This window comes from Epinephelus fuscoguttatus, linkage group LG7, assembly GCF_011397635.1.
Source record: "Epinephelus fuscoguttatus linkage group LG7, E.fuscoguttatus.final_Chr_v1".
NCBI classification, from domain to species: Eukaryota; Metazoa; Chordata; class Actinopteri; order Perciformes; family Serranidae; genus Epinephelus; species Epinephelus fuscoguttatus.
Window position 1 is genome coordinate 44,081,835 of NC_064758.1, and position 13,264 is coordinate 44,095,098.

The 13,264-nt window shown below is 45.4% G+C and overlaps 1 protein-coding gene and 1 non-coding gene across 9 annotated transcripts in view; both read right to left on the bottom strand.

Moving 5' to 3' along the window:
- LOC125892253 (IQ motif and SEC7 domain-containing protein 1-like) overlaps positions 1–13,264 on the bottom strand; it is a 256,394-nt gene that overhangs the window by 25,515 nt on the left and 217,615 nt on the right. For 7 of the 8 annotated variants that reach the window (XM_049582154.1, XM_049582156.1, XM_049582157.1 and 4 more), the window contains 10 exons: positions 12,905–13,072; positions 10,237–10,410; positions 10,045–10,140; positions 8,007–8,632; positions 6,313–7,239; positions 5,008–5,166; positions 4,735–4,857; positions 4,477–4,643; positions 2,942–3,081; positions 1,058–1,183 (listed from right to left, as the gene is read on the bottom strand). In XM_049582154.1, the coding sequence (XP_049438111.1) occupies positions 1,058–1,183; positions 2,942–3,081; positions 4,477–4,643; positions 4,735–4,857; positions 5,008–5,166; positions 6,313–7,239; positions 8,007–8,632; positions 10,045–10,140; positions 10,237–10,410; positions 12,905–13,072 (2,706 nt within the window). The remainder of the gene's footprint in view (positions 1–1,057; positions 1,184–2,941; positions 3,082–4,476; positions 4,644–4,734; positions 4,858–5,007; positions 5,167–6,312; positions 7,240–8,006; positions 8,633–10,044; positions 10,141–10,236; positions 10,411–12,904; positions 13,073–13,264) is intronic. The other variant, XM_049582158.1, reaches the window with a different exon arrangement.
- trnak-uuu (transfer RNA lysine (anticodon UUU)) lies at positions 1,724–1,796 on the bottom strand. The gene has a single exon. It is a non-coding gene; the product is annotated as a tRNA-Lys (tRNA).

Sequence of the window (13,264 nt, forward strand, 5' to 3'; positions counted from 1 at the left end):
CCACACCACAGCTTTGAAAACAGCCAAAAACACAGGCTCACTGTTGGTCTTAAATAAGACTAAGTGGGCTAAGTGATTCGCTCTGATTTCAGCAGTTTGTTTATGATGTGTGTGTGTGTGTGTGTGTGTTCAGTTGTGAGTAATGACTGTGAGGGGGAGAGAGAGCACGGTGGCTCCATCAGAGCTTGTTTGTTGAAAACAGCTGCCTGCTGTGGCTGCAAAAGACGGTGATGAGACTGAACCAAAATACTGAACGAGCCACCAAACAAAAACTACAGGCTACAAGAGGCTAACATTCTGAGCAGAGCTGCAAAGTCTGGGGTTTATTCCCTGCAAACAATACATGAACACATTTGATTCAGTGTTAAGGAAAGAAATTATTGATAATTGCAGCTTTAAATGCCTCCTTCACTGAAGAGGAGTCATTAACATGGCTGTATTGTCAGGCACCTTCACATTATTGATATAATATAATTTACACAGTTGATCACGGAGCTAAAACCCTCACAACAACACAATGAGGGATTAAACAAGAACTGGAAATGCTGGTGATACGATCAGTAGCATTACTGACGGCAGCAAAGCAACTGAAGCCGCTGAGCTTCAGCACTTTATCGCTGGGATTACAACACATACACAGTCTCTTTTGTTTTTCAATCTTTAATCTTGCAAACAAAAACTCTAAAACATCAGACTTCACGGGTAAACCTTGCTGACAACTCCTGCCTGGGTTTCTTACTTGGGAATCCATTTATTTGCTTTCTCTTTAATAGGACGTCAGACTTTTTGACATTTCTGGAGCGCAGCATTAAACAGGACCAGGGCATTATGGGATAAACTGGTGCTCTGGTGACGCGCAATCACTTTATCTCCCAGGGGAGAAGATCCTCAGGCTCCGAGAGAATTAGTCCCCAAACTTATCCCAAAATAGTGCAGTAATACAAACACCCACAGTCTGTGTAAAAAAAGATAATGACACTAGATTTCTGTATTTTCCACCAAATCCATCACACACAAACACACACACACACACACACACGCGTGCACACACACTCACCATCAGCAGGTCGTTGAACAGGAAGACTTCTCTCTGGTGGACGCCGCTCCGCTGAGCTCGGTTTGGATCTGGAACCTCAAACAGCTGGCAGCAGCACACCAACCTGCGGTGAGGCAGTGACAGCACCTGAAACACACACACACCAAGAACACCATTATTATTACAATTTTCTCGGCCAGTTCCGACTTCCGATATTTTAAATGTCTGACCTGCCGAATTTATGGTGACCAAAGTGGACTGTGCACCTCCTGCAGACCTCTATGGATGATGAGTATGAGATAAACCATAAAGTTTACACTCAAGAAACTTTTAGCCTGAACAGGGACTTGAACCCTGGACCCTCAGATTAAAAGTGTGATGCTCTACCGACTGAGCTCCTCAGGCTTCAAGGGAAGCTGAGGTGATGTGTCCATTACCCCTTGACTGTAGACTGGAGGAGGGCAGACGCTGATTTGCATGTAGCTTGAAAAACAAGATAGGTTGCAATCAGATCTCTGACCTGGCCAAGAGAGAGACACATTCTTGTGCTCATAAATCGGGTCTCAAAGACAATTGGATGTAACAGCCATGTTCCCAGGAGGTCTGAAAGACTTGAAGTTTTCCCTAAATACTTGACTTATGGAAGGTGCAACCAGACTTCGACAAGGTGTCATGCAAGAAACTTGTCGCCTGAACAGGGACTTGAACCCTGGGCCCTCAGATTAAAAGTCTGATGCTCTACCAACTGAGCTATCCAGGCTTCAGGAGGTTGATCTTCTGGAGGATCACATGGGGTGAAGTGATAGGAGTCTGTGAGAATCATTGAAGTTTTGTCCATTATCACCTCCTTTTGGACCGGAGTAGGGCAGATCCTTATTTGCAAGTAGCTTAGAAAAAAACAAGACAAGTTGCGATCAGATGTCTGATCTCGCCAAAAGAGACACATACTGTTTATGTGGCTGAGGGTGAATGACAGTGTCCTCATAAATCAGGTGTCAAAGACTTGTGGGTGCAACAGGCACATTCCAAGGAAGTCTGGTGCTCTACTGACTGAGCCACCCAGGCTTCAAGAAACCTTTCTTTTGGAGGAAGTCATCACCTGAAGTAATGTGAGTCGATAAAGACCATTTAAGTTTTGTCCATTACAACCTCCTTCTAGACCAGAGTAGGGCAGACCCTGATTTGCATGTAGCTTAGAAAAAAAACAAGATAAGATGTCTGGGACACATATGTATATGTGGTCAAGTGCAAATGACTGTGTTTTCATAAATGAAGAATCAAATACTTGCAGACATAACAGGCATGTTCTTGGAAGTCTGAAAGTCTTGAGGTCTGCCCAAATGCACAAGTTAGCATGGTCACAATCAGACTGTGGACCTCCATGAATGATTACAATAGTGAGCACATCAGGCATGTCATAAAAGAACCTGTTGTCTGAAAGGGAATCCATTGCCACCTCCCTCTGAACTGGAGGAGGGCGGATCCTGATTTGCATGTAGCTTGAAAAACAAGTTGGGTTGCTAGCAGATCTGGCCATGAGAGAAACATACTGTTCGTGAGGCTGAGCATGAATGATAGTGTCCTCATAAATTGGATCTGAAAGACACGTGGACGTAACAGGCATGCTCACAGGAAGTCTGAAAGTCTTGAAGACTGCCCAAATGCACAATTTATGATTGACCTCCACAAGATGTCATATAAGAAAGCAGTCACCTGGACAGGGACTCGAACCCTGGACCTTCAGTTTAAAAGTCTGATGCTCTACCGACTGGGCTACCCAGGATCTGACTAGTGTCTGTTCTTAAAGACACCATCAGCTGAAGTGATCTGAGTGGGTGAAAACCATTGAAGTTAAACATATGTACAGCTGTTTAGATGTTTGTTTGAGGTATTGCAGGATCTTACAGGCTTCTTGCCGACCACCATCCTCTCCACCGCCTGGACCTGAGACACGTGATCATCGTTGGTCCTCAGCTCCCATTTCTGGATCCTTCCGTAAATGGCCACCAGCAGGTCCCTGGGGATGTCCTGACCATTATCAACCCCTGATGGAAACACAAGGGTCAGGGTTTAGTTTCAAATATTATATATATATGTATATGTGTGTGTGTGTGTGTGTGTGTGTAAGCCCCAAAGGTTTATTTCTATTGTGGTTCTCTAATTAACCACAAGATAAAACAACACATCTGCAAGGCGACAAGTGCAAATGATAAAATCAACAAGTAGGGCTGGAAGATACGCGATACACGATATATATCACGATACTATATCACGAAATCTCCTCTAAAGTACTGTAGACTACTAAAAGTTACAAGAAAGTGAAATACAGAACTGTTATAATAAAGTTAAATAAAATACTATTTTAATTAAATAAATCAAAGTGGAACCACTGGTGCTTTTATTTTAAAGGTCCCAGCTCAGCTCGGATCGGAAGTGTTGATGTTTTTGCTGTGAAACTGAAACTTCTGGTCGACAGATTTATTCACTGTGAGCAGGAAACAAACTAACAGCTCTCCAGTTCATATATTAATAGTATTTGCAAGTTACACTGGTGCTCAATGGTCACAAAATGTAATTAAGGCCCTGTTTATACGACAACGATTTCAACTGAAAATGGTAAACTTTTGTTCCGTTTAGCTGATCGTTTACACAGCAACAGTGTTTTGGGTGCCTGAAACACAGTTTTAAAAACGGTTCCAAGGTGCCAATGTTTTGAAGCAGCACCGTCTCCATCGTGATGTAAACCGGCAATATGCAGTTCCTCTGAAAACAGAGACTTTTCCTACATTCACATTATGGTTCCAGTTAACGGCCATGCACAAGAAGGCGGACGGTCACAACAACAGTGGCAGACTCCTCAGCTCTGTTTGTGCTGCTTACTGTATTTAATTAATCAATGCTTCTCCAGCAAAGTGTAGATTTACTGCACCATCACTTTGATCAGCAGAGTCAGATACTGAATCCACCAATACGCCGACAAAGGGCAGCCAACGGCACTTTTGGACAAGACATGAGGTCGTCAGAAGAGGAAGGAAATAATTAACTGCAAACCTCTCGGTGTTGCAATGTACTGTACTGCACTGGAGACTATGGGCATGAGAACCGAAACGCCAAAGTGAGTCTCATGGTCTCACGATGGGTATCTAGAGCCAGTGTTTGGCTTGTCCATTCTGGGCTACTGTAGAAACATGGCAGTGCAACATGGCGATCCCCAAAAGTGAGGACCTGCTTCCTGTATAGATATAAACAGCTCATTCTAAGGTAACAAAAACATTACGATTCTTATTTTCAGGTGATTATACACTAAAGAAAACACCCTTTTTATCTGATATTTCAGTTCTGCCAATATATCCCCCTGAATCCGACACGCACTGGACCTTTAAAAAAATCAGTGTTCCAGCCAGACTGCTCTGATTACAAGAGATGATGTACTGACTGACCCCGCAGGTTCTTGATGAAGTCCTCCAGCTTCATCTTTCTCTCCGGCTTGACGTTGGGACTGTACATGTCTGTGTTGAGGAGGATGATGGCGAAGGCCAGGATGAAGATGGTGTCTGGATTCTGGAACTGCCGGATCAGCACCGGGTTACAGACACAGTACCGCTGACTGCAGAGAGAGAGAAGACACGAAGAATACATTAGACCAGATTATTCACTGAATCCTCTCCGGGATTCAAACCTGGGAAGCAGTTTAGTACCTGAAGGCCTCCACCAGTCGCTCCACCCGCTGAGCTTCACCCTGAACTTTAATCTGAGCCTGGAACTTCCTCAGAGCGTCGTCTAGATCCATCCCCGAGAAATCCATCTCATCCAGCACACAGCTGCAGGCGGAGACACAGAACACTGATCACCATAAGCTGCTACTTAAACATTAAACACAGCTGGATCTCACCTTTAAATATTCACACAAACAAACAGGAAAAAACAATAAAAAGTAAACAAACAGAAGTCAGTGAATGTCTTGTACTCACTCGAGGACATCCTTGTTGAACTGTTGCCGGCTGCCGAGGAACTCTCCGATCATCTGCCTGCTCAGTCCTTTCCTCTCCAGGATGAACCTGGCGATGCCCACCGGTGTGTCCGACACAAAGCCCCTCTCGATCAAGTACTGGATCCCCTTCTCCGGCTTCCTGCAACCCAGACAAGACACACGTTTGTTTTTCGTTAATTTTTGTGCTTGTTTTATTAATCTAATTTTATTTAGACTCTGCTCTCCAACACAGAGTCATTCCAAAGTTATGAGATGTTTCAGAAGATGGCTTACAAGCTGATTTCTATCTGATAACATCTGTGGAACTTTTGGGGTATTGGTCGTCTTCTACTCACATATAAAGCAGAAGTGTACACTGTGTCACCATACAACTACAGAACCATTCAAAAGTTTAGACTCAAATTTTCATCCAATGATTTTTCTTAATTTCTATTATTCCCAGGTTAATACTGAAGACATCAAAAAAAATATGTAATAACATACAGAATTAGCGGCCGTGTTTTTTGCGCTCTAAAATGTATTGTTTTTAATGTAGATGCACGGCAGGTGCACTCAAACACGAAAGTGATGCCATCTTGGCGTTCCTGAGCGCCTATTTTTCAGGGTGCAATGGCTGATAAAGCAAGTTTAACCTTTGGAACGCATCAGTGTGCACCGCATGTCATGTGACAAAGCAAAAAGTGTCTTCAAGAGCAAGGCATAGCAACAAACACTAAACCCCTGAGCTTGCCTGAGAAGGACTAAATGCACAAAGCTGCTATTTTGAAATATCCCATGGAGAGAGACTCTCACTGCAGCCTGTTCTATTTTGTTGTGAAAATGTGGGCGTGCAGCCTCGTTCTGTGGACGATAAACCAGGTGCAGACTTCCATCTGTGTCACCGCTGATGAGGAAATACAGCGAGTGCTGGACGGAGCAGTGAGTGACAACAACCCCGCCCACATTTAAGAGGACTGTCTGAACACACCGAGGGTCTAGGTACCATGTCTGAAGGCTTACTGCTGGTTCCAGAGGTGCTGGACTGAAAGGGTTTGGTGGAGACGGGCTCAATATATTAAAATGAGCTGATGATTTTGTGCCTGATTCAGATTTTTGTTCCGGTCCTCCTCTGTCTGATGGGTTGGACTTTAATCAGGTTGACAGCATAATCTGAATTTGACTACATTAAGATTGTTAAGATTTTAGCTTCAACAGTTGAAGATAATAACAGTAAAATATGTGCTTGTTTAACTCAATGAATCATTTTGGTGGATTACCATAATCAGCTTCACAGACACACACGTACTTGTTGAACAGATTGAGTCCGATGCGGTATTGCCGCCGCTGCACCACGTCATTGTTAAAGGCGGGAGAATCCCAGCTGTGGCGGCTCTCTCTCTGATAGGTCTGTTTCCCCAGCGTCGCTCCTCCAATTGGCTCCCGCAGGCTGTCACGTGACGAGGAGCCGGAGCTGCAGTTGTTGACCGTCGTGTCGTCGTTAGAGTTGGTGGTGGTGGAGTTGACGCTCTCGTTGTCTCCATCTGAGCAGAGCAGATGGTGGTGGTGGAGGTGGGGGTGGTGGGCGTGGTGCTGCTGCTGCTGCGCCTCCATGTTCTGGAGAGCAGAGGAAGAGGAGGAGGACAGCGGCGAGGGCGTGAGCGGCGGCGGCAGGGGTGAGAGAGGTGTGAGTGGTGGTACAGGGGAGGGCAGCGGGGAGGAGGGGGGCTCTGGGTAGGTGTGGGGGAGGTGGTGGTGTTGGTGGTGCAGGTGGTGGTAGTGGTGTTGGGCAAAGTGGTGAGCGTGCTGGATGTAAGGGCTGCTGCCGTGCACGTGGTGCATGTGCATGATGTGTGGCTGGCTGTACTGCGGGTGGTGGTGGAGGATGGTGGGTAAGTGGGGGATGGGCGATGGGTGGGGGTGGGGGTGTGAGTGTTGGAGTGGGTGGGGGAGCGGGTGTGACGGCAGGGCCCGGGCTGAAGGCATCGGTAAGGGGACGTTGGCGGGGCTGCGAGTTTGTCCCTGCGCCGTGGCGACAGAGCGGCCGTTTGGTTTGTGTTTGATTGTTCCCTGTGGAGAGTCGGCCTCGCTGCTTCCTCCACCTCCTCCTCCTCCTCGCTCATCCTCTCCACTCTCTCCTTCGCCTCCTCCCCTCCTCTCCCTCTCTCCTCCTCCTCGTTCGGCTCCTGACGACTCCTGTTCATACACCAGGCGCCCGATAGAGCCTCGCTCTGACCTGAAGAACGAACAGTAAAGTTAAAGACATGAAAAATTAAACATGTTGTCCAGAGCGCACTGTTTATATTTTACACTTTATTTTACACCTAAAACAAACGATAGGCAGGTTTATTTTATCGTCACTGGGCAAAAATCCCATAATAAGCTTTGAGCGTTTTAAAGTTATCGTTTTGCGAGAACATACAGATACATATGGTCGGGCCTTTTTCTGCAGTGAGCAGATCTTCTGGCTGAGCTTCCTACACTAAAACTAAAGTGCCTGAAACAGTGCAGAGACACTGAGTCTCTGTGGAGTGTGCTAAAAGGCTTAATGCACTTTAATGAGACTTAACTTTCTCGAGCAGTGATTGATTGTTTTGATATAAATGTAAAACAGAGAAGTCTCAGCGTAATCATGAGTAATTTTTCTGAATTGACTTATGAAGGGATAAAAGCATCGAAGCAGGACATAAATGCTCTCTGTGAAGAACGACCTGTGTCGAGTCAGTTTCAGGTCTTTGCAAGTTTATTATCACAGCTGAAATTAGCTGCTTCCAGCAGCTGCCTGGAGGGAGGGAAATAAATCAGTAGGAAGTAACTAAGTACATCACTCAGAGTATTTCTCATTAATGCTACTTTGACTCCACGATATCTCACAGGAGAACGTTGTTCTTTTAACTGCACTACGTTCATTTAACTGTTTTTAATTTTGTTTTAAATGTGTGCAAAGTTTGTAAAGTTACAGTGTGTGATCTCTGACGAAGCTCTCTGATTGGCTGTGCTGACCTGTCACTCATGTCCACTGAGCTGTCACTGGGTGGTTCGATGGTCAGGACAGGGAGGTGTCCCCCTCCTCCTCCTGCCCTTCCTCTGTACTCCCCTCGACACTCTGTGCAGGGGGTGCTGCTCCTCCGGCTGGTGTTGCTGCCTCCCTCTGTCTCTCTGCTGTCCTCCCTCCCCCCTGCGACTCCTCCTCCGCCTCCTCCCCAGTACTCTGTGTCAGAGCTGGAGGCGGGGCGGGACAGCGGCGAGGATGGCGGGCGGGAGAGCGGTGAGGAGGGGAGGCAGCCCTCGTCCATGTAGAGGGTGACATCACTGAAGGAGGTGGCGGTGCTGTCCTCGTGCATGGCGGCACCTCCTCCCACGCCTCCTCTCCCTCCTCCCACTACGGCCCGGCCTGCCACGCGTCGGGCAGATGCGTTGGTGTTGCGCCATGCGCACTCTCTGTAATCCTCGTCCTCGTCTTCCTCCTCGTCCTCCTCCCCTTCCTCCTCCTCCTCTTCCTCTTCTTCATCTCCCTCTTCCTCGTCCTCCTCGTCGTCCTCCTCTCCTTCTCCTCCCGCTTCCTGTGAGTCTTCGCGGCCTGACTGGCAGGTGAGGGAGTCGTCCATGGAGTCGGCCAGAGACTTTACCTGCAGTCCAACACAGAGGCGAAACAAACACGTCAAACATGCACATAATGTAAGGTCTCAGATTAATTTACCTGAATTTAGACCAGACTTACATTATCTCTCCTCTTTAAAAGTATACTTCATAATTCATAATTCTTTCATAACCCATCTTGAAATCACGATATTGTACATTCCCACAGCTCTAATTCCATCAGTGCAACAACAGTCTTGTCATTTTCTATTCATTCATTCATTCATTACGTCTACTCTGCTGCTCTTTTGTCCATCGCTGAAACTCAACACTTCCTGCACGGATTTTTCACATTAAAAGGTTTCTTCAGCTCAAATAGAGTAACCCCTCCTCTCTCCCCGCAGGTTTTTGGTTTGAAACATCTACAGAGTTTGACAAAGAAAAGCTGACAGCTGTTGTCATGCGACCTAAGTGCGAAATTTCATTAACTTTCACATTAACAACTGAGCTATCTTCATCTATGGAGGAAGACGGCTGCTGTCGTGTCTCCAATCAGATACTTCTGCACTCTTCTACACTACAATCACATTCACCCATTCAGACACTGGTGGCTGAGGCTACATGGTGTCACCTGCTACTCAATTTTTAACACACTTTTGATGGAACAGCTGTCACGAGTAATTTGGGGTTGCTTGGCAGACTGGAGGAGCTGGGTATCGAACCACTGATCCACTGATCTTCTGATTAGTGGGTGACCTGCTGTACCCTCTGAGCCACAACCACCCTTGTACTTAATGTTTTGACTGCATAAGTCTGTCACACTTACAATATGGCAAAACACAGTGTGGTACGACCTGGATGGTCGTACTCATAACAGTTAAAAAGTTGAGTGTGGAATGTTGCAACACTTCTCGCCCTCAGTGGTCGCCATGTTGCCTACGTAGAGACGGGACTACAAACACATTTCAAACTTGTGAGATGGGGAGGAGACAGTGAACACTAAAGCATTGTACAAATATACATGTGCATTTTGACTCTGTAATAATTTGGTACCACCAATGATAATGTACGTATACTAATGCTAGCCTGATAGCTAGCAAGCAAATATTTTGTCGAGTGACAATCATTAATGCTCCGCCCAGTTGCAATTCACTAAGCAGAAGAAGAGAAGCTGTCCAATCTGGTGCTCTTAATTTATGGTATGTGTGCAACCGCCATGTTTGATTTGAGACAGCACTACCCTGGCAAAAATATCGCATCATGCAAGTAAGTACACCTCCTCTTTCCAAGTTCAGGAATTTCATGTTCAATCTGCAGGAAGTGTTGAGTTTTATTGTCAGCATCAACTGAACCTAACCCCTAACCCTAACTTTTGTCTAAGGATTTACAGTATAACAGCAGGTGATGATATACCGTTCAAGCTATGTTTAACGCCGAGAAGGTGACAAACAGGTGTGTTTACCTGCTTGGAGAAGGAGTCGTCCATGTCTCCTGTGTCGTCTGAGCCCTGCTGACCTGCTGACCCCTGACCCTGCGGCTGACGTTCATCAAATGAGTACTGGACCCACAGAGGAACAGACACACATGCACATTTGTACTTCTTGTTGTATGTTTATGTGTCCTGTATATACAGAGTTTATATATGTGTGCGTACCTGCATCCTCATGTTGGACAGGATGATGCGGCGAGTCATCCTGCTCTCCGAGGCGGAGCTGCGAAGCCTCTCGAAGTTCTTGTTCATGCGATACTGCCTGAACGCCGTCTGGATGGTTCTTGCCGCCCGCCGGGACACAAACTGGCCCCCGTACTTCCTCTCCAGCATCTCCACCTATCAGGCAGCAACATCACACATTCAGGCAACCAATCAGGGAACGAAGCACAGAGAGCTTTTTTATTTTGGAAAGAAAAACAAGCTAATCATTGCATAGAACAAGACAAAATCATAATGAACCCTAGAAGCCAAAGAACAGCTCATACTGAGAGAGAATGTTGCGGTAGGAGTCAGAATATCCATAACATGCATTAACAGGCTTGGACCTAATACAGTAATGTATGTTTCTATTATTGTTTATGTTCTCAATCAACCTGTGTGCATTTTAGAAAAATAAATGGGTTTTCATTGTTTTCATTTTGTTTTTGTTGCAGTCTGAGTTTATTTCTAAAAGTCAATAGATCCACGAGTGTGTGTAAACCCGAACATACTGACTTCCATAACGGTCCCTGGGTTGAAGCATTGCTTTAGAAGTCAACAAACTGCTCGCCTGCAGGCAGATATCAGTAATTTGGAAAGCATACTGTTGGCAGACAAAGCAGCGTTTTCTCAGAGAAAACTCAACTATTGCTAAATGATCGATTTATTTATCATAGCTTTGTTTTGAGCTGTACTCATGTGAAGTAATGGGGTTGTCAGTCACTGTTGTGTTTGTTTCTTTCAATGTTAGTAGATTAAAATGATAAAATCAGCCAACAAAACTGACATCATGACACTAAAGAATGAGGATGCACTGAGTTATCAGCAGAACATCAGCACTGGCTAACTGCCATCGGCCTATTGGAAAATAAAATGACCATCATCAATTTTTCGCAAGCTGAAAACTGTGTGGGTTATTTGTGGTCAGACTGAGACAGCAGCAGCTGTCATGCCCAGCTTCTGATTTAGAGAAGAAGCCACTGGCTGGATACGACTCTGACACAGTGGTATGATGTTAGAGTGCAACAGGTGCCTGAGCGGGCTCTCGCTTCTGGCGTCAAGCACCCAGCCCACCTGGGCATGACCCGGTCTAGGGACAGTGGCAGGTGGGGGGTTTGACTGGCGTGGTACACCTGTCAAACGGTAACGCAGGTGTCCTAGGGTATATAGGTAAATAGGTAGTTGTACAACAGCCTACAAAGGCATTTGAAATATCTCTCCTTCTGTTCCTGAGATATGACGTTAAAACATGATGATGTCACAGTGACATTGACCTTTGACCTTTTGGATACAAAATGTGTCCTGTCCCTCACTTCATTATTTTATCCTATTAGGCATTTGTGTGAAATTTTGTCATAATCAATGTACGAAATCTTGAGTTTTTGGCCAAAAACATGTTTTGTGGGGTCACAGTGACCTTTGGCTGTTGATCCAAGTGGACATTTGTGCCAAATTTGAGAAAACTCCCTCAACGTCTTCTTGAGATATTGAATTCACAAGAATGAGACAGATGCAAATTCACAGTGATCTTGACCTTTTACCACCAAATTCTAATCGGTTCATTGTTAAGTCTAAGTGGATGTTTTTGCCATATTTAAAGAAATTACCTCAAGATAGCCTTGAGATATTGCGTTTACAAGAATGAGACAGACGAGGTCACAGTAACCTTGACCTTTAACTACCAAAGCCTTATCAGTTCATCACTGAGTCCAAGTGGACATTTATGCCAAATTTGAGAAAACTCCCTCAACGTCTTCTTGAGATATTGTGTTCACAAGAATGAGACAGATGCAAATTCACAGTGACCTTGACCTTTGACCACCAAATTCTAATTGGTTTATTGTTAAGTCTAAGTGGATGTTTTTGCCATATTTAAAGAAATTACCTCAAGATAGCCTAGAGATAAAGCGTTTACAAGAATGTGACAGACGAGGTCACAGTGACCTTGACCTTTAACTACCAAAGCCTTATCAGTTCATCACTGGGTCCAAGGGGAAATGTGTGCCAAATTTGAATTCCCTCAAGACGTTCTTAGGATATTCACAAGAATGGGATGGACAGATAACCTGAAAACAAAATGCCTTTGGCCACAGCTATCACTGGTGCAGAGGCGTAAAATCATCAGTATCGACAGTGGCTACCGGCCAAATTTGTTACTAAGCTACGTGTGCGAGCCCACTGGAGACAGGAGACCCAAATTACATAACTGTTAGCAAACTGCTCGGACAGAAACACACAGTGTTGATCACAGTTTATGTGAGGTCTTAATTTGTTGCCTGCAGCAAAGACAGGACGCAACAGTCAGACAGAACTGGTAAGAAATACAGAAACTGGGAAGCACTAAAATCAAATGTGATGAAATTATGTTGAAGTGCTTCACTGCTGCTAAATAGGACAGGCATATCCTGACACGGCGCTGGGAATCAACCCACGATGGTGTGTGTGTGTGTGTGTGTGTGTGAGAGAAACAATAGGTGTGGGTGTTTTGACGTGCATTGTACTCTGCTGTTTAAAAAGGCTGCATCCAACTCAGAGTGTAACAGAAACGATTACATGAACACTCATTGGCTGTGTCTTTAAGTCCATGTTTGTTTCTGAGGACCTGTGAAATGCACTTCCTGTAGCGTTGTACCTTCTTGTCCTGGAGGTCTGTAGAGAGCTCATAGCTGTCAGATAGAGCCTTGCAGCGTTTGCTCTCCTCCTCCTCTTGCTTGCGGAGCGCCAGGCTGGCCGGCTGGTGTCGGCTGCGCTGAGCCCAGGCAAGGCTCGCCGGGCTGGGGGGAGAGATGGGAGAGCTACCCTGAAGGAGGAGGGGAGAGGGAGACAGGTCGTTAATATTTAATTTTTTTTACTTGTATTTATTCACTGGGGGCTGACTGAGTTTCCAGAATGTTTTTCAGCTGTTTCAGATTCACACCCCAGAGTCAGCTGTGAAGAAACTAACAAGTAAAAGCTGCAAAAACACAATTTAAAGCTCCATAAAAGTGAAACT